Source organism: Sphaerodactylus townsendi, linkage group LG03, assembly GCF_021028975.2.
Source record: "Sphaerodactylus townsendi isolate TG3544 linkage group LG03, MPM_Stown_v2.3, whole genome shotgun sequence".
Lineage (NCBI taxonomy): Eukaryota > Metazoa > Chordata > Lepidosauria > Squamata > Sphaerodactylidae > Sphaerodactylus > Sphaerodactylus townsendi.
In genome coordinates this window covers 101,797,933-101,816,692 of record NC_059427.1, presented here as the reverse complement: position 1 = coordinate 101,816,692, position 18,760 = coordinate 101,797,933, and the positions used below count along the sequence as shown (strand labels likewise).

The 18,760-nt window shown below is 38.6% G+C and overlaps 1 protein-coding gene across 3 annotated transcripts; it reads right to left on the bottom strand.

Moving 5' to 3' along the window:
- Positions 1 to 966: 966 nt before the first annotated feature.
- PANK3 (pantothenate kinase 3) lies at positions 967 to 18,120 on the bottom strand. 3 transcript variants are annotated; one of them, XM_048488481.1, is made up of 7 exons: positions 17,400 to 18,120; positions 13,789 to 14,141; positions 11,901 to 12,154; positions 10,884 to 11,060; positions 9,066 to 9,189; positions 7,398 to 7,523; positions 967 to 6,653 (listed from the first exon to the last, which is right to left on the bottom strand). In XM_048488481.1, the coding sequence occupies exons 1-7, from the start codon at positions 17,425 to 17,427 to the stop codon at positions 6,603 to 6,605; spliced, it is 1,113 nt and encodes a 370-aa protein (XP_048344438.1). In that variant the 5' UTR covers positions 17,428 to 18,120; the 3' UTR covers positions 967 to 6,602. The 3 variants fall into 3 exon arrangements, with proteins under 3 accessions (XP_048344438.1, XP_048344439.1, XP_048344440.1); XM_048488482.1 differs by lacking the exon at positions 17,400 to 18,120 and having other exon boundaries at positions 13,785 to 13,919; XM_048488483.1 differs by lacking the exons at positions 13,789 to 14,141; positions 17,400 to 18,120 and having other exon boundaries at positions 10,884 to 11,055; positions 11,901 to 12,001.
- Between the last annotated feature and the right edge of the window lie 640 nt (positions 18,121 to 18,760).

The window sequence follows — 18,760 nt, the reverse complement described above, 5'->3', positions numbered from 1 at the left end:
CAATTCAATGATCTTTAATGGTGTTAAAAAAGCAAAAGCAATGTGGTCCATGACCATCGAAACTATTATGAGAGAATTATAATGGGTAAACCGTCTAAAATGTCCATATCGGTATTAAAATTAATATACTAAAGGGTAAGTAATGATAGTATATCAACTTGCTGGTTGATGATTTCTAGTTGGCATGTTCCTTGTGAGTTTTCTTGTTCAGTGTAGCAGATAAAAAAATAACTGAAACACTGATTTCACATCCCAATCTGCTGAAAGAAACTGGGTGTGTTCTCTTTCGGTTCTAAATGTGTTGGTATCTGTCAAAGGTCTAATCAGCTGGAGGTGAAGGCCATTATGAAGAGAGCAGTTCAAGAGAATACGGTTTATTGAGTCTGGTGAATCATCACAGGTGCATAATGGGTGTCGAAATGAGATATGCTGGAATCTTCTGGTGGTTATCGATGAGGGGAAAGAAACAACTCCACTACCCAGGGAGTATTAGGAGTTTTTTAAACAATTAGCACCTGACTCATAGGGGGTTGGAATGCCAAGTACATTTGGAGAGATATTCGCAGTGACAAAGGGGAGATTAAAAGTGTTGTTTCTAATATGTGAATCTCAACCCAGCTCTCAGTTGATGCCCTACTAAGGTGTGTGTCAGCTCACTGCACACAGCTGCTGAAGTTGCTTAATGCATATCCTTGATCAACACACAAGTATATTTGGCTGCAAAACAGGTTCACTGTTAAAATTCATGGCAACCCTAAGACAAACCAGCTATTTGTCAGTGAAACTCAATCAAAATAGCAGACCTAAAATTAAAATCGTGAAACCGCTGGAACAACACAGTAAAAACAATACTTCATGTAATCTGCGCAAAGAAGCTATGCATTTTTCATGTAACAACAATACTGAATACTTGTTGAGTTTTTCCTAGAAATTTTTACAGTTCATTAAACAAAAAGACACAATACATGTTTCTTACCCCTTTATTAAGACAGCCTGTGATGGTACATGGAACAAAAAAGTTAGGGAAATACTGGTAATTATTTAGAAAATCTAAGTTCTGTTCATTCATACAGAACAATAATAAAACTAGTAAAGTAACAAAAAAGTAGACTTGTACAGAAAATTAAAGTTCACATTTATTCATGCAAGAACATTTTATACAGTTCAGATGGTAATTTTACAGTATAGGATTCCATCATTTTGGCTGCATGAAGGTGACAGGAAAGCATCAATGATGAAAATAAATTAAACAATTTACAAGGTATGTTAAATAATTTAGCAAATATGAATTAAATTTGCAACACATTATATATTTTTACACTAACTTCATTGTCAGAATACAGAACAGAGACAATGTGAACTGCAGCAGAGTAAGGCAACTTATATCTGAACTGCCAATTACGGAGAGCTCCACATACACCAGTTTCGCAAAATCTGAACTTGCCAGAAGTACCACAAATACAATTATTGGTCTTGTATAAATTTTTTAAAAACACATGCAGCTAAAATGCCAACAAGACAGCGGGAGTGAATGATGCTTCCCCTATTTTCTATCAATATGGATTATCAAAGCATACAATAAATTGAAGCTTCTCATCTACAAAACCCTATTTTTAAAAAATCCCTTTGTAATGATTGAACTTTGAGCTAATAAGCCGTAGAAAGCTGCATTAACTTAATGCTGAAATAAAATATTATTTGTTCCCATTCCAGAAGAACTCTCACACAACATATCAGACTACCTTAGGGATCTGTAAAGTTGTGTTCAGAATGCAAATAAGTATAGTAGTGGTTGTAGTCTGAATTATATCTGAATTAAACCACCCAGCTATTATGATCAGAACCCAAAAACAGTTTTCTAAAATTCTGATTAAAGTAATCTGCCCCATAACATATGGATTTGCTAGTGTGTTTATTGGAAAGCTGATTCCATGACAAACTGTTTTCCAATTATAACAGTTTAAGTATGTGAGATACAGTTACAATCTGATAAAGTGTTTTATCTGTTAAGAACAATCAAACTTTAAACTATGATTGTAAAGCAAATCGTTCTCAGTCTAGCTGGTCCACTAAGCAATAACACCAACATGCTGACAAGGCCTATTCCTTCACATTCGACCAAAAGCAGTCACAGTTCAAAGAGCAAGTGGTCCTGCCATGTCAGCCTACTTTAACCACTGTAGGGAGGAGGATAATGAATTACTACACTACACTGCAAAAGTAACCTTCTCGTGACACAAATCTATAAAACCATTGTTGTTCTCAGTATTTTATCTTCCACAGTCTGTGACAAATTAACTAATCAAAGTGTCTCATTTTCAAATTTATTTTCCAGCCATCATTCCTGACATACAGAAGATGTAGTGATAATGATGAATGATATGCACCACTGAATTCTATACTGCTATAGCATTTGTTATAGACACAGATTTGGAAATAATTGGAAACCTTATCACATTGTGAATTCATGTCTAATTGATGTGATTGCTTACAAATCACAGAGACAAATTCCTTTTGACTGTTCACTTGCACAGATCATATGGCTGTGTTTTGAGTGTTCAGGAGCTAACCTAAAAGAAGGCATCCCATCTGAGTTCCATTTCTTTCTAGTGTGGCTGAAGGTTAATATTGTAACAGTCTTTGGAATAGGGAACCTTTGTTGCTTTACAACATGTTCTGGGATGTTACTCCATTAGAAATTTTATAGTGGAAATCACCTCTGAATTAAGGCATTTTTGTCCCCAATCTCAGGCATAAGTACTGCATTCTTTGACATGTAACCATGCTACAAAGTCATATGGAAGATGAGGAATGACATGTTAGCTGTGCTTGCCAACATAGATGTTTTGGTCAATAGACTCTGGTCCTCAACATTATTCTAGTGCTACAGTTAAACCTCAGTAAGATAACAGGCCTTTTGTAACACATCAGAATAGTAGCAAAAAGGGTGCTTTAAAAATGGCACAATATATTTGGTTAAGCACAAAAAGATGGTATTCTGGGATTATTCCATTCACCCTTGCAACATCCTCTCATTTCACCTGCACAAAAAACACTGCCTCACAAAAGTTTAAGTTGCCTATCTAACTGATAGTCAGGGTTTATTGATCACTGCAGTATTTACAAAGCAACAAGGCATAAATATTTAAAAGGTTCGTTTGTTAGTTATAGAAACAGAAATCTGCTCTCAGTGCAAGTACCTGACAGCATTTTAAGTATGATTTCAGGACTGCTTTAAAGAAATACATTAGGATGTGCCTGCATGTATGAGGGAAAAGAGAATATTCAATCCTCCATGCCACATCATGGAAACAAACGACATGGAGTTGCAACTGACCTGATAGATCCTTCCATAGTATAGGTTTTTTAACTGCACTGTGTAATGCAGTTCTGAGAAATATCCTGACATATTTAAGCAACACAGGGTGATCTCCATAGGCTGATTTAACATATGCAGTCAGTAAAAATACTTGATCCTCTGTAACTTTGCTAAATAGTTATGTTGGCAGTATGGGACTGCCTGAATTTCCCATATGGTGAAAAATACATGTGCATACAGAATCTGTAAAAAGCGAGATGAAGGGAATAAAGGTTTGCTCCTGTCCTAAATATTTAAGCAATAATATAAAGAAAAATATTAAGCCACTTAAAGTTACACAGAAACATGACTCAGCAGAGTTACATAATGGCAGGAGCATCAATGGCACAAAAGACAGCATAGCATGTTAATAGGGCTATGACAAACAAGAAAGGTAGTCTGATTATTGCATTATTCACATTTATAGAATGGTCCTTTAGAATTAATTAGCCATGTAGCAATACAATGTGGGGAAAAGTTACTGAAGAAAATAAGAGCATAGTCCATTAATCCCATCATTCAATGAGTGGGAATCCAAGCAATGTTATGAGAGGAAGTACTTGCTCCAACACACCTTGCTGGAATGCATACTAAAAGCATTTATAAGGTCCAAAAACGAGCCAGGAAAATTAACTGACATTTCAGAGAAGAAACTGCCTGGTAGGAGGACAGTGCAGAAAAAGGCCAAGAACGAGAATGCTTAAGCACTTGACTACCTAAATATTCCGCACAGGCAAAGAATCAGGGGACTTCTGATAACGTTCAAGACTACTGAAGTCAGAAACACTGTTATCAGTAAAAATTATTATTTGAAATCAGGAGAGGAACTCATGACTGCTGGACACAAGGGCCACCACATTAAGATTTCCTAAAAGTCAAAAGAAAAAATCCCAATTCTTGCCAGTTATGCCCCATGCCAGAAGTTGACAGCAGTCTTAAATATTAATGGAACTGCAGAATGAACAAGTGTTCTGAATTGACACAAGGAAGTCCAAGTAGTTCTTTTTATTGATTTAATTTAAAAACTCTGGCGGTGTGATCCACATCTGGATTAAGAAGATGTGCAGCACAAAGTTCAATGCTGGAAACCCCTGTTACTTCCAATCAAGATGCAAAATACGAGATATTCTTATAAAGGCAATCTGTGTAGCAAGAAAGGTGCCTATTTATTTATGGGGCATATTTCAAATTTGTAAATTTTGGTACTTAAATAATTGCAGTAGCATGGAATACAAATTTAATCTCCATAACAGACTTATTTTATTTTTAAAATTATTGCCTAGAGATTGAAACAGAAGACTTGTGCAGTTGTTCCTTTATAGTGGAATTTGGCACAGAGTTACCCCACTCTAAAACCAATGACAATTTTAAGAATAAAAGTAACTCTGCAAAGAATCACAGTGGTTACTTTTGGTTCCTAATGGCAACCAACATAGTGCAGAGCTTCCTTTAGATTTTCTCCTATTGTCTAGGATTTGTACCAATAATTATTACTTGTAACTGACAGTGTAAGTTTTTTTGTTGTATTTTAAGACATGATGCCCAGACATGTTTTAAAGGCAAGCAAGGTTATATCCATTTAACAATATGAAAGAAGCAATTATACTTTTTTTTGGGAAAAACAAACAGCTGAGGTCAAAATCCTCAAGAACTGATAACACTAAGGACTCTGCCCAGGCCACCTTCTGCCTTCTCAACGTGGACCAATAAAACACAAGAAAGCTTTTGCACTGTGCTACAAAGTTCACTCTTTTGATTCCTGTGGATAAAAAACAGCTTTTAGGAGCCACTGCAAGCAACATCAACTCTATTCTCAGCTAAATCATTGGAAAGTAGCAGTATGGGACTGAAGAAATAACAAGTACACCAGGAAACTCAGAGATACCAGCAACATCTATATATTGTTGTACAAAATATCAGTGTGCCAAAATAGTATCAACTCAATCAAGTAAACCAAGCACTAGCTTGAGCTCGGATCTGAGTGGTAGATTTCCCTATTTGTTTAAAAATCTATTCATGGATTGGATAACTGCATATTACTCCAGAATACAATTATACATACATCTCTGTGCATAGAAAGTTTTACTTCTGAGATGATCTTTTTCTGAGGTCTTACGGTAAAGTTGGATGCAGCAATCGACTATAACACAACTATTGTAAACTTTTACAATCAAGTCTGAAACAGACTGTCAAAATACAGGAGTAGCCCCAGTATGTGGAGGTTATTCCAAGGCCACAATGTTGCAGTATCAACATACACTGAACGCTGGTCCATTTGAATTTGCGGTACAATCCCTGGAGGTAACATAGTATTTAGGCCATAAACTTACACCAATTTCACATTTTGAGTAGACACAGGTTCTACATGATTAACTCGAATGGTGTTTAAATAAGATTGAGACAGTACAATAAGCATCCTACCAAATCAATTCATCCAATAGCTGTAACACTGAGCAACTCCCAGCCACTTTTGCTGATACACTGTTATGGAGATGGGTAGCTTATGAATTTTTTCTTGCCAAAGCCATTGAAGATGTAACCAAAAACCTTTGCAGAAGAATATCCCACATGGGCAATATAATGTAACCATTATATAAACAAGGAAACTGTTGAGTTTTACAAAACCTGACTAGTTGTCTAGTAGTTAAAATATATATTTTGTTACTTGATGCACATTAAGTCAATTGTACAAAGTCTCCACTGACATTGGTATATCTCTGAAAATGGTAATACTGGAAATCTGAATTAAGAAATATTTTGTGTTCTTGTACTGAAAGAAAGTTCTCTACATTTAAGATCTTTATTTTCCAGAAGATGGCACTCGGATGTTGTTATGATCAGTTTTTTGAATCAATGGAAAAATTACACTTAATGAACATTCAGCACAATGACATAGTGGGACTTAAAACTAGATGCAGATAGCCTTAAGGGGAGTTTCCCCCAAAAAGATCTGACTGGTATTACAGAACATCTTTTGATTCTGGCTCTGAGGCTCATTTTTCAAAGGTCGTATTGCATACTGAACAATTAATATCAGGATGCCATCCAACACCACAACAGCTAAATTTTAAGGACTGTCTCAACAACACAGTATCACAATTAAAGACATGTATACCAGGACTGTGGCCCTTTCCCCCCTTTGGTTCCAGTTGATACAAAAATAATGTTGTAATAGTGACATACAGGTACGAACTAATAGTGATGTACAGGTAGGAACTAACTCAGTACTGTGACGCTTTGAGCTTCAGCTGAAATTTGGTAATCCAAGGAGGGCACCAACTGCTCCAAAGTATCCCTGTATACAAAAGAAGATTTTAAGTTCAGCCATCATATCAAGTATGTTTTTTTTCCAAAAAACACAGAAATAACATCACAGCATGAAACAGTACATCACAGCTCTTGCTCTGTCTCATCTTTTCAGTAGACCTGAATGAAAATTTGACATGGGGAACACACAGACTATAATTTATATACTAACAATAGAAACCTATATTCCAAATCCGCTGTGACATATATTCAGAAATTCATCTCCTACCCAGCGGTTTTTTTGGAATACACCATATTCTCCTTAATGAACACTTATGAACATCTGTTATTTTTGAATCTGTTCTTCTAAATGGATTGCACAAATTTAAATATTTGTTTCACCATCCCAAAGACTCAAGTATGATGAAGTAGAAAGAGGAGGTTTTTATAACCCATTTTTTTTCTACTGAAAGTAGTTATCTATTGAAAGCAGCTTAAAATTATCTTCCCTACCCCTTCCCAAAAGAGGCACCTTGTGAGGTAGGTGGGGCTGAGAGTTCTGAGAAGCTCAAGGCCACCAAGCAGGCTTCATGTGTAGGAGTGGGGAAACAAACCCAGTTCATCAGATCAGTTATCCACACTTAACCACTACACTAAATTCTCTACATGAGTATTTTTCTTCCAAATCAGAAGTGAATAAAAAGTAAACTGCTAAGAGGATTTTAATATTTTGAAGACTTTCTTATTGGAACACCAATATAGTCTAACTATACAGCAGTGGCCATGTACATACCTCGTGTTCTAGGAACAAAGCCTTCAAGTGGCCTTTGGACCAATAATCCAGGGCATATGCCAGAAGCTTCATAGATAAGGTATTCACACGCAAAAAGTTTCCAACAAAGACTACACGGTTTATTTTCTACAGGGATGCAAAGCAACAGATTAGCATAAGTTTCCTTAATATTAGTTGAACAATTATTCTGTGTGTTTAAATATCATATACAGCACAGGTATGCACCAGAAGACTGTATCAGAACCAGTGTCAATGTAAGAGCTGAAATAGGTCATGAGTTTAATAGTACTGGAGAATTAGGTACAACCGGAAGGAATTTGATTGTACCAAACCAATTCAAAAAGTAAGTGAATTTGTGGAAGGGATCTTTGGTATCATTCCTTTTCTAAAGCAGCCTCTTGCATCCCATAAAAATGGCTCCTGGGGATAGATGGAAGCATTAGGGAATGTGACATGGGAGGACTACAGCTTGAAAGAGTGAAATCCACATAAGTCATTTCCAAATGTGTTTTTGCTCACTCACAGAGCTAATCCTACTTGCACAAGCCCGTGTTTGCCTCTGGGGTTCTTTTCACTAAATCTCCCTTTTGCTTGCAACCCCCTGTACCACATCCCACTCTACTCATAAAAATACTGTTGTTGTCAAGATAGCTATTCAGAATGGCACAAGGGACTGGGTAGGGAGGGCAGTCACAAAGATCCCTTAGGGTCTGATTAAACCCACTGATTTCATATTTCTTTCAGATAACATTAGACCTCCATTGAAGGGTAAGATTCCAGTAGCTTCTCATATTCATGCCATCCCATCTCCCACCCTTGTGACTCCAACTCAATTCAACTATGTGATCACTATCCCATCTTAGTGCCACATGCCCGTGCTCATTAGCAAGAATTCAATTGTCCAGGGAACATTTAAATCAACATTATTGAAAAACATACATACTTGTGTATCAAGACAACTGTGAACGTTAAAGTATGGAGGGGAGGCAAAATTTCCACACTGCAAGCAAATTTCTAGACATTTGGCATCAGGTGCAAAACAGCAGCTGATCAAGTAAATATATTTACATACATCCTTTAATTCGTCTTAGTGATCTTTTTATCAACTATAGGAGGAATATTATAAATTATAATGACAGTAGTGTGACTAAAATAAAACACTACATAACCATGAAGAAGTGCTCAGTGTCTTCATAGCCCTGTACAATGCTGCTTGATCCATATGCAACAAGGCAGCACTGTAAAGAAGCCAAAGACAGTGAGAAGTATTCCAGGTGAAGACTTTTTTTTACTGTCTTGTCACACAGACTCAACTATTAGAACAAGCGAGTTTCCACATTTTGCCTCTGGATAACCTGGCTTCAGAATATACTTGAAACTGAAGTTCCGAAAAGGATCAATGACCAGTGTGTTCTCAAATATTCTGGATTTAAATACTAACAATGTAGCTCTCCCCTATACCACTTAAAGCCTTTTAAAGTAAAGGGAAGGATAAGGAAAGACTGAACAATTAACCCAATGTGACAGAAGCATAGAAAGTGAACACATCTACTTGGCCCCAATCAAGAGATTAAGGCATGATTTAAGAAACGTGCATGTTCTATCCCACACTGAACCTCAAAAGCACTGTAACATAACTGATCAACCTCCCCTTTCATCTGAGGTTACCTCGTTTACTGCACACATTCGTGCTATAGATCCAATGTTATTTGTGATCGTAACCAACGTAGCTCTAGCCAGATCTTCTTTACTGACAGATTCCCGTTTTTCCTTGTAGATCATATTCCCAAAGCTAAAAAAAAAAAAAGGATTGTCCAACATGATACAATTTTAGATTTGGGACGTATAACAGGAAGTAGGAACATTTGTGACCAAGTTGCCTATTCTGAACAGCTCTAAAATATCTTTCTTCATCACCCCATTCAACCACTGACAGATGAATTAGGAAAAAGCAGAGCATAAAGTGCACGACTGTACTTGTTATCTATTTTACATCTTTCACCTTAGAAGTTATGTCAGTCATTCAGAAAGCCTTTAGAGATGCAGCACTAGCTGCATTAGCAGCTCTGGAGTATGAGATCAAGACCAATTGTACAGGATATTATAGTGGTTGGATAGCCCAGGGATGCAGTTTTCCTGTATGTGGAGTCCATTAGAAAGAACGCATAGACTACATAATAGAAGTAAACAAAGACAAAATATAAAATCAAATCAAAGTATCTAAATCAAACAGAAGCTTCTCAGCTTTTAACCCCTTCTGTTACCATTGTACCTTATAAAAATAGCAGGTGATTTCCCAAAATTTTGCCATGTTACACATTAGGTTGAAATATATCAATTTAAACAGGTGCTGATACATAGTAAATCCCAAGTTTAACCCTGGACTAATAGCCTCCTTTTATTGTTCACACCCTACTCTGGCATGATGACCAAAAAACAAATAGGATGATGCCAGCGTTTTGCCTCAAAGTGCTAAGAAATTTGTAGAGTTAACTTGTAATGAACTTAAGTCTAGCTGGCTAGAGCAGGAAATTAGAGAGCTGATCTTTCTCTCTTTCTGTATATATAGTTTGCAAGACAATCCCAGCAGCAAAATATTAAGGAAGAAGTTGAAAGCCTGAAGAGTTCGCACTGCGCCGCCGGGAAGACGCTTTCCCCTCAACAACAACCCTTTAAAGGGTTGTTGTTTAGGGCGGCCTGACGCCGCCCTGGGGGAGGGGGAGCGCAGTCAGGTCGGCGCTGCTGCATTGCAGCAGCGCCGCCTGTGCGAACGGCGGCCTGGGGGCGGCGTTTTTACCGCCCCCAGGCCGTCGTTTTTGGCCCATGCGGAAAGGGCCTGTCAGTATCATTTGGAATGCTGATAGGCAACCCACCTCAAAAAGGTTATTGTATTGCTGGAAAAGATAGTCAACAATGATCAAGATGTTGGAGAACCTGGCCTGGAGGAAAAGCTTAGGGATTCTCAATTTGGAAAAAAAGACAGAAATAAATGACCAGAAGTTTCTAAAACTATGCAGGGTGTCAGTAAAGCATAGCAATTTTTAAAACTCTCATCATACTAGAACTCAGGAACATTCAATGATGCAGTATACACAAAACAGAATACTTCTTCATATAATGCATAATTAACTTGTAAACCTTGCTGTCACAGTATGCTTCTAGCTGCAGGATTGAGGAAGGAGGGGAGATTTTGGCATCTGTGTCACAGCTTGTAGTTAAATGCTGGAAAATAATGCTGCATTAGATTACCTTTGGTCTGATTGAGGACAGCTGTTATGACATGTGTATAATGTAAAACAAGGGCACAAATTCAGTGCTTCTTTTTGGTCAAAAAAGTTTTATAAATTATACATTAGAAACCTGGTTGCTGTACTTCTTCTTAGGGTACTTGGGAAATTATTACATGTTGTCAATTTTTCACAGGAATTTTAATTCAGCATTATATCCTTTGACACATATTTTCAGTATCAGTGTTTCTTTACTTACCTAGAGGCCACAGCCCACCCGGGCAAACCAAATCGTTCATAATCTCCTCCATAAATATCACGGACTAGTTTATCAGCATGGGTGCTATCTCCCTTAGATGCCATTTCTAGTGCTTCTTCAAAACTTTCACATCCAGTCAGTAAGCTGCACAGACCAAGAAAGGTCCCACCACCTAGACTGGTATAAAAAAGAAATATTGTAATTGAACTTAGAAATAATCCTTCTAAAACTAACAATTTTTATATATTTCAATAAAGCTGCCTTGAGGCTGAACCAAGTGACAATCTCACTTTTAATCTGAGAAGGATGAACTTTACAAGAAAAGTATCTTGGGAATCCATACTTAAATATGCCATTTAACCACAGCTATAGTCCAGAAAATGTAAAAGGCCTACCAGGATATATTTTCAAAGCGACAAAAAGCATAAAACAAAGCAAGCAATGAAACATTCATATACGTTTCTTTAGAGTTATTTGAGGTATCAAGTTCTTGCAGGAGGATAAATTAGGAAGAAACATGGCCAAGTAACTTGGGGAATGTCATGGAGTGTTCAAGCTTCTCTAAAAATGGCACACCATGGTTTTGTACTACATGAACTGACCAGGAGGAATCCTTGGGCTCATATGCTCCTTTCTCTTGCATTCAAGTTCTTCACAAACCATTGTTTGCTATTACATCAGAGTATCAAAAATGGCCTGCCCTATAGGAACAGATTAATTGAGGCTCTATTACTGTTGGTGGCTGCTGCTGTGATTAATGTTCTAGTAACTTCCCCTTTTCTGCCTAAGAGGCTGTGCATAGATTTTGAAAGGTTACCAGAAAGCATAATACGTTAACAAATTTTTATAAAGCGCTTTTAACAAAATTAATTATCAAGAAACACAACTAAAAACAAACCTGTCCACCATGATTTTAAACAAGTATACGAGAAGATACATTTGTGCTGAATATTATTTAACAGTCCAGATTATAACTTTATGAAACATTTTAACTCTGCATGTATTAAAAATCATTACCTTGTTCCAGTTACTCTCTTATAGTTGTCTTTGGAATGGACAGCTAAAATACTGACTCCTGAACCAATATTTACAACCAGCAAAGGATATGGATCATCCAGATTAAAAGGCATCTTTTGGCACCTTTCAGGTTCTGATGCATTTTCAAAGTAGTAGCACTCTGCCTGGCCATTAAAACTGACAGAATCTATATACAACAAGCCTTTAACAAGACAGTCAAGTTCATCAAGTTTGTGGAGCTGGAGATTTCCAATCTGTGAAGATACAAAGGACACTGGAATCAAGCTTAACAAATAACGAAGAAATTGATTATTCACTACATGAGAAGCAAACTCTGCAATTGATATGAAGTTGATCTGCACTTTTTACTGTTTACTTTTCCTGGAACAAAAAGTAGTATCAGATGGTATTTTAACGGTAAATTTGAATATGAAAAATTTTAAATGGACCATTGAAGACCTTTTATCAGCTAAACAAGAATGTTCACTAGTCTTTATAATATTTATATCGGTGCATTCTAAATAATGTAATATCAAGCCAATAAACAGCAATTTTGTTTAGATGATTAACAAAGAAGATTAAAAAGCACTCCAATGCTATTTACCATAATCTAATTATTTTTATCATTTTAAAATGTGTAATATGACAAAAAGCTTCTCCCTAGTTAAGTCTTCCATGCAGGTAGAATGAACAGTCTCATCACTGCTAAGACACCAGGGTATAATTAAACAAAGGCAACCATACAATCCACACCCAGCTAGAGACAGTAAGCCTGTTACTCGGGTATGGCCGGAAGGTTGCCAGTTGAGTACAGGATGAATACTGGGAGTTGGAGCTATGAAGTTAGAAGAGGGCATACTCCTAAAATGGAGAGGTTGCTGGGATCAGTGTGGGCCTGAGCATCTCCCAACTAGGTCCAAGACTAGTTCAAGAAGAGGATTTAAAGATGGCCGACCACACTGAGAAGCTGGACAGCAAAACGGGCATGGAGAGAACAGGGCAACCAGAGTGGCAGCAGCATTGGTGCAGAACAGGTGAGGGAGAGCTTAGGTGGAGGGTCAAAAGAGTGCTGGAACTACACTGAAGGCAACCTTTGTGTATACTGAAAGCCTGAATAAAGCTTGTTCTTGAAAACCTGCCTGGATGCTGTAGGTGACTGCCTATGAAAAATGGAAGGCTGGACACTTCTTAGTTTGCTGAAGCCCTCCACACTACCTGGGCCAGTGGGAAGGACCTACCCTGAACAAGATCTGGCAGCTACAGTCCCCTCACTGCTTTGATGGCCACATGTATTCAGTATCTACGGCCGATTATCCACCAGCACTCTGGCGCATGGTGGAACCAGAAGTGTGTCAGGGCTAGAAATCTTGTCCCAATGTGCTTCCTCTTGCCCCATGTGTGCTTCTCGCTTTCCTTAGGGAAAGCAAGAGCACTTCTAGCCTGACCTTTGGTGCCAGAGTAGGGTGAGGGCAAGGAACAGGCATCTGTGCGTAATTGGTCTACTTCTACTTCTTTGTAAACAACATTTTAAACAGATTCAGAGGCTACAACAGACTGCCTAAACACACTATCAAAGACTGCAAGTGAATCATAGTACCTTTACAGGGGGTGACGAGAGAACACACCACATATAAAAACAGAGAACTTAAAAATAACAACCAAACACATTTATTATGGATTTATGCAACAGGGTCTGGAGACAACATGCTTCCGAAAAGCATTTTCAAAACTAGGCAACGTATGGAAGTTCAAAAATATTTTGACTCCTCCAAACCCACCTGGAAAACCAAAAGCAATAATGTGATGGTTGTATTACTTCATTTCCGCAGATAAGGGTATACTTTAACAACAAACTTACAGAAGATGCAACTGAGAATGAACTACCTACTGTGCGAAAATCTTCTTCAAATTTATAGGCACCACCACCAGTGGCACATAGCACTGTATGCAGAGTCGAGAAATTTTTATTTCTTCCCATTTGAATGAATGTAGGCAAATCATGGGTTGGGAATCTGATAAAGTGCAAATTGCCTTTCCGTCCGAAGAGTGTCAAGTCTTTGAGTTCAAGGTGGACATCCCGAATGCCAGTGGACCCATATGCTACATTTGAGGTCAAGTATCTACGAATACTCTTCAGGCTTTCAACTTCTTCCTGCTCTTCTTCTGCAGTAATATCAATAGGTTCAAAATAAGCAAGCTTTACCAGGGTTCCCCCAATGTCCATACCAAACCATGGAAAAGCTGTAGAAAAATAAAGTCTATGTTAGACAGTGTGTGTGTGTGAACACTGAATCAGTCTCTTAATCTGCCAACACTTCAATGATCTCTTCAGCTTTATTAAATGATTGCTTAGCATGATTATGACACTTACAAACTAAACAGAACAGCCCACTCCTGAGTATATCCTATTTGTTGGCAGGCATTTTCCATAGATCAACAGCAATAACAGATTTTCTAGTACAAGGATTAAACACAATATCCAAGGTAATCCCATAATAAATGAAACATTCTCAAAGATTCTGAAGAAAACTATTTTCATATAACTGACATACTTTATTAATGTATATTTTACTGAAGCATTTGAAAATCATGGAATGTGATTAACCTGCCTTCTGCTTTTCTAGAAAAAGAATGAAGGATAACCTAACTCTCCGGATTTTACATTCAACTGTCTACCAAGACACAATGCACTAATTCTCAAATCACAAATGTTGATGTGTCGAGAATGTCTTTTTCAGGAATGCTGCCACGACACAGGCTTTGCAAATACAAAGAAAAAATTCTAACATCTGCTGGTTAAACTCTGCTAAGTTATCAAGTGAAAGCCAGAAAATCTGGATTCCAATTGATTTTTTCACACCACTGCATGATAAAACCATTGTTGAAACCTCATAATCTCCCACTCAGTTTTTCTCTTTAATCTCAAGTTTAAACGCCTGAAATTCTTCTCAAGATAAAATATGGTCACAATTTTGAAAACATCAGATAATTAATACATTTCCCTTTATGATGAAGTCTGACCATGCTACTTATCCCTTAGAAAATTGAGCAGAATCTTGTTAGGGATTGTTTTTCTTGCAACTACAATATACTTGAAACATAAGTCAAGGTTACATGATTATTATATCTCTTTGAGCAATAAAACTTGATTATGTGAACTTCAAACTTGGCCATCTTCTGCCAACACAATAGCAGCAGTTTAGCCTCAAATGTGAACATGCCTGCCAATGTTCACAGGCTATTGGGAGCAGTTTATAATAGTGCATCATAAAAGTGGCGCTATAAGCAGTGGTGGGATTCAAATAATTTAACAACCGATTGTTTACAAGCACCATTTTAACAACCGGTTCTGCCGAATCCCACCACTGGCTATAAGTCTGAATTGCTAAGACTGTATTTCTTATCCACAGAATGGTAACTTGGCTCCAGGAAAATGCTGCATGGGAGACAGTACAGAATTTGATTTTTTTTCTGTAATTCTGCCCTTTTCATAATAAAGCTGGGTTTTGTAACTTTGTAGTAAATTTGTACACTGCATATGCAAAAAGTATATACTTTTCCAAAGTACATTTGAAATACTGATTATTGAAGGAACTCTTTTCTCATGGTAGCAAAGTAAATACATAAGAACTTAACTGTGTTGAGTCTTCGCAATGCTACCAATAAGCATTTTACCACCAAGTTTTTGTATCAGAGTCAAGGCCACTAGAAGTTCATTGACTTGGTCAAGTGCACTTGAAAGCTCTGAGGCTAAAGTGCTATAATTGATTCCTATAAATGTTTTCTTCTTGTAATTCTAATCAAGCAATAAGATAATTATTATTGCTTTATTCAACATTAACATTCTGACAAACACTCTTTTAACTTTGAACTATTATCGGCATTTCTTGCCAGGTTCATAATGTTCAGTCCTCCATATGCCTTGCAAGTCTGTCAGGTAAGTGCTTAGAAACCCCCATGTTTTTATGTATAAGCAGTTATCCTGTATATGGGTGGTCTGGTTTCGATAATTTCCTGATTGGCACAAGCCACATACTTTACCACTAGACCCTGTAAGTTTTAAAGCATGATGCAAATCATACATGTTCAAGGTTGCCACCACTCAGGTTAGCAAGGGGGGAAAAAGCCATTTAAACACAGCACTTGTATAAGATTACCTACAAACTAGCAATGTACTAAGGTCTTAAGCCTACATAAAATGATCTAAGATGTCCTTGCTGTCTTAATAAATTGCTCATTAAAACTCCAGACATTTGGGATATTTTCTTTATAAGGATTAGGCTAACAAGATGTCATGTGCCACAAAAGCTGCCTCAATTTGACAGTATTTACAACCACCTTTTTCATCTTAGATGCAAGTTAATCAATTGCATTTCAAGAATTACTTTCCCACAAAACAGCTATCATATACAATACTGAAAAAGGTATAAAAACTGTTTTTGTGTTTGGATTGGGGGCGGGGGCGGAGAAGGAAGAATCACTTGCTGGCAATATTAAATCATACTATTGAACAGTGTTCACTCCAATGCAAGACCTGCTTTCCCCCCGCCAAGTCAGCCATAAAAGAGGGATGATTTTACACTCGAATGTAACGTACAGTGTATCCAGCAAAACTGCGGGGATACTTTTAGGGGGATGGTTGTCTTCCACTCAGCGTGGCCTTCCTTTCAAGTAAATGTGGATATACTAAAACATCTCATAAAGTCACTTGGAAACAAATCACAGTATTATTAGTGAGGCTGACTTCTGAGTAGACATACATATGTATGTCTCACCTGTTAATTAGGCAATATAAATGTCACATATATCAGTAAAAAAACCCAGCAAGTAGATCCTACTTTGATGACATTAGAAACATTATCAAAATCCTGATTTAAGTGCAAAAACCTATGAAAGCTTCTCACAAGATCATTTACAATGTAAAACTATGTAAAACAACCAACCAACAATATTCCCAGTTTTCAAAATAACACAGTTCAAAACAAATCTTAAATCAAAAAAATTAAGTTAAGCTAAATGACAGACATTTATCAATTCTGTGGTAGATCACACACCTCATTTCACAGTGCAACCGCACACTGTTGAAGTCACAAAACTACATCTCAGCACACATGTACTACAAACAGTGAATTCATAGGTGTAATCACTGAATGTGAACATTCAGCTTTCATGTTTTTTTACTTAAACTGCTCACTGTGTAGAAAGAATACTGTAAAAAAAGCATCTTACTACGCATTGCAACCAGAGGTTTCTCAATCACACAGTAGGAGTCAGCCAGCAGTGCACTAGACTTGACCCAAACTCTCCCCCTTGCTATAAGAGGGTCAACTGCCATCCAAGGCAATGGATCCAACTTGCAAACCGGTCTTCCCCTACTTAACACTGCTAACAAGCCACATTTTGCTTATATCGAAGTGCGGCAGTTAAGACAAGAGGCAGCACAAGATGTTCATTCCAATCAGAAAGAAAGGGCCGGGAGCCAACGTTAAATGGTCTTACAGGGTTTCTTGGCATCTTTGATCTTCATGTCTCCGAAACCGATCTCACGATGGAGGCACTTGGGTGCGGGGCGAGCTCTCCGTCCCGATGGAGAACGATCGTCCGGGGAAGCCGCGGCGCTGATGCGGCTCCTTCAAATGATGGGCGACGGCGGCACACCGGCTGAGGGCAGCTGCGGAGGGACCGGAGAAGGGAAAGGGGAGGCAGCTCAACCGAGACGACGGGAGAGCGTCGAGGAAAAAACCCCGCACAAACCGGAGGATGGCTGGCTGATACCCACTCCGCTCCCCTGGCGCCTGACGTCGAGGCCACCGGCTGGGGAGACTGCCCGCCGGGCCCGCCCCACCCACACAGGGCGCCGCCCGTCCACCGCCTCTCCTTTCCTTCTCCTTTTCTAACTGGGCGCTCGCCAACACAAAATGGCGGCCGGCGGCGGGTGGGAGGGGAACTCAACCGCTCCCCAGAACACTCCGGACGGCGGCGAGGGGCTCTCTCCGGATGCCGCAACGTCGTCCTTCACCGTCCTGGGAATCAGGCGCGGCCCCCGCGCAGAGAATCGTGGGTGGGAGGGAAGGAAAGACTGAAGAGGAAGGGGCGACGGCGAAGCGCAATTCCGCACAACATTCCTACATTTCCCAGAACGGACTGCGAGGTTCTAGTCGCTTCCCGACTGTTCTTCGTTCGCGGAGCACGTAGGGAAACGGAGTACACGCTCTAAAAGAGACTCTCGTCAGAGAGCCTTCCCAGAATACAAAGCGATAGCGGAGTTCCGCCACCAGAACCACGCCACTTACGTCACAGATAGCCTGCCAATGGAAAGGCGCTGTATTTCCAGTTGCACCTCCTCCCTATGATGCGGGAGGCTTTCCCTTGGCTCTCGCGTAATGTGGGTGATGCGCGTGTGAAGTGGGCGTGAATGGTAGTCCGCAACGGTTTTTGGGTGCTGAGGTGCACAAGGTGCAAAAATTGCCATTCACTGTTGCTAACACACCAGGGTCCTAAATGCTTTCTAATTACTTTAGTACCAACCGTATTAATAATGTTTCTCACTAAGCCATGTATTATCACTAAGCCACCAAGTAAGAATACCAATGCTGGGCTGAGGATCTGATTGGGCTGGCTTGGGTTCAAATTCCCACACAACAACTGGGTATTATTAACCTGGAAACGTGATCTTTCATGTTGGGTTATTGTGGTTCACATAGATGGTAGTCTGCAACATATATCTGAGAAAGAGCGATGTATGCTTTGAGACCTTTGTTCAGGACTAAAACTGCTTAAAGCCAAATTTATAAAAGAAGAGAAAAGGAGAAAGCATCATACATTCTTCTTTTGAGCCTCAATTCTGTAAAAAGCCGTTA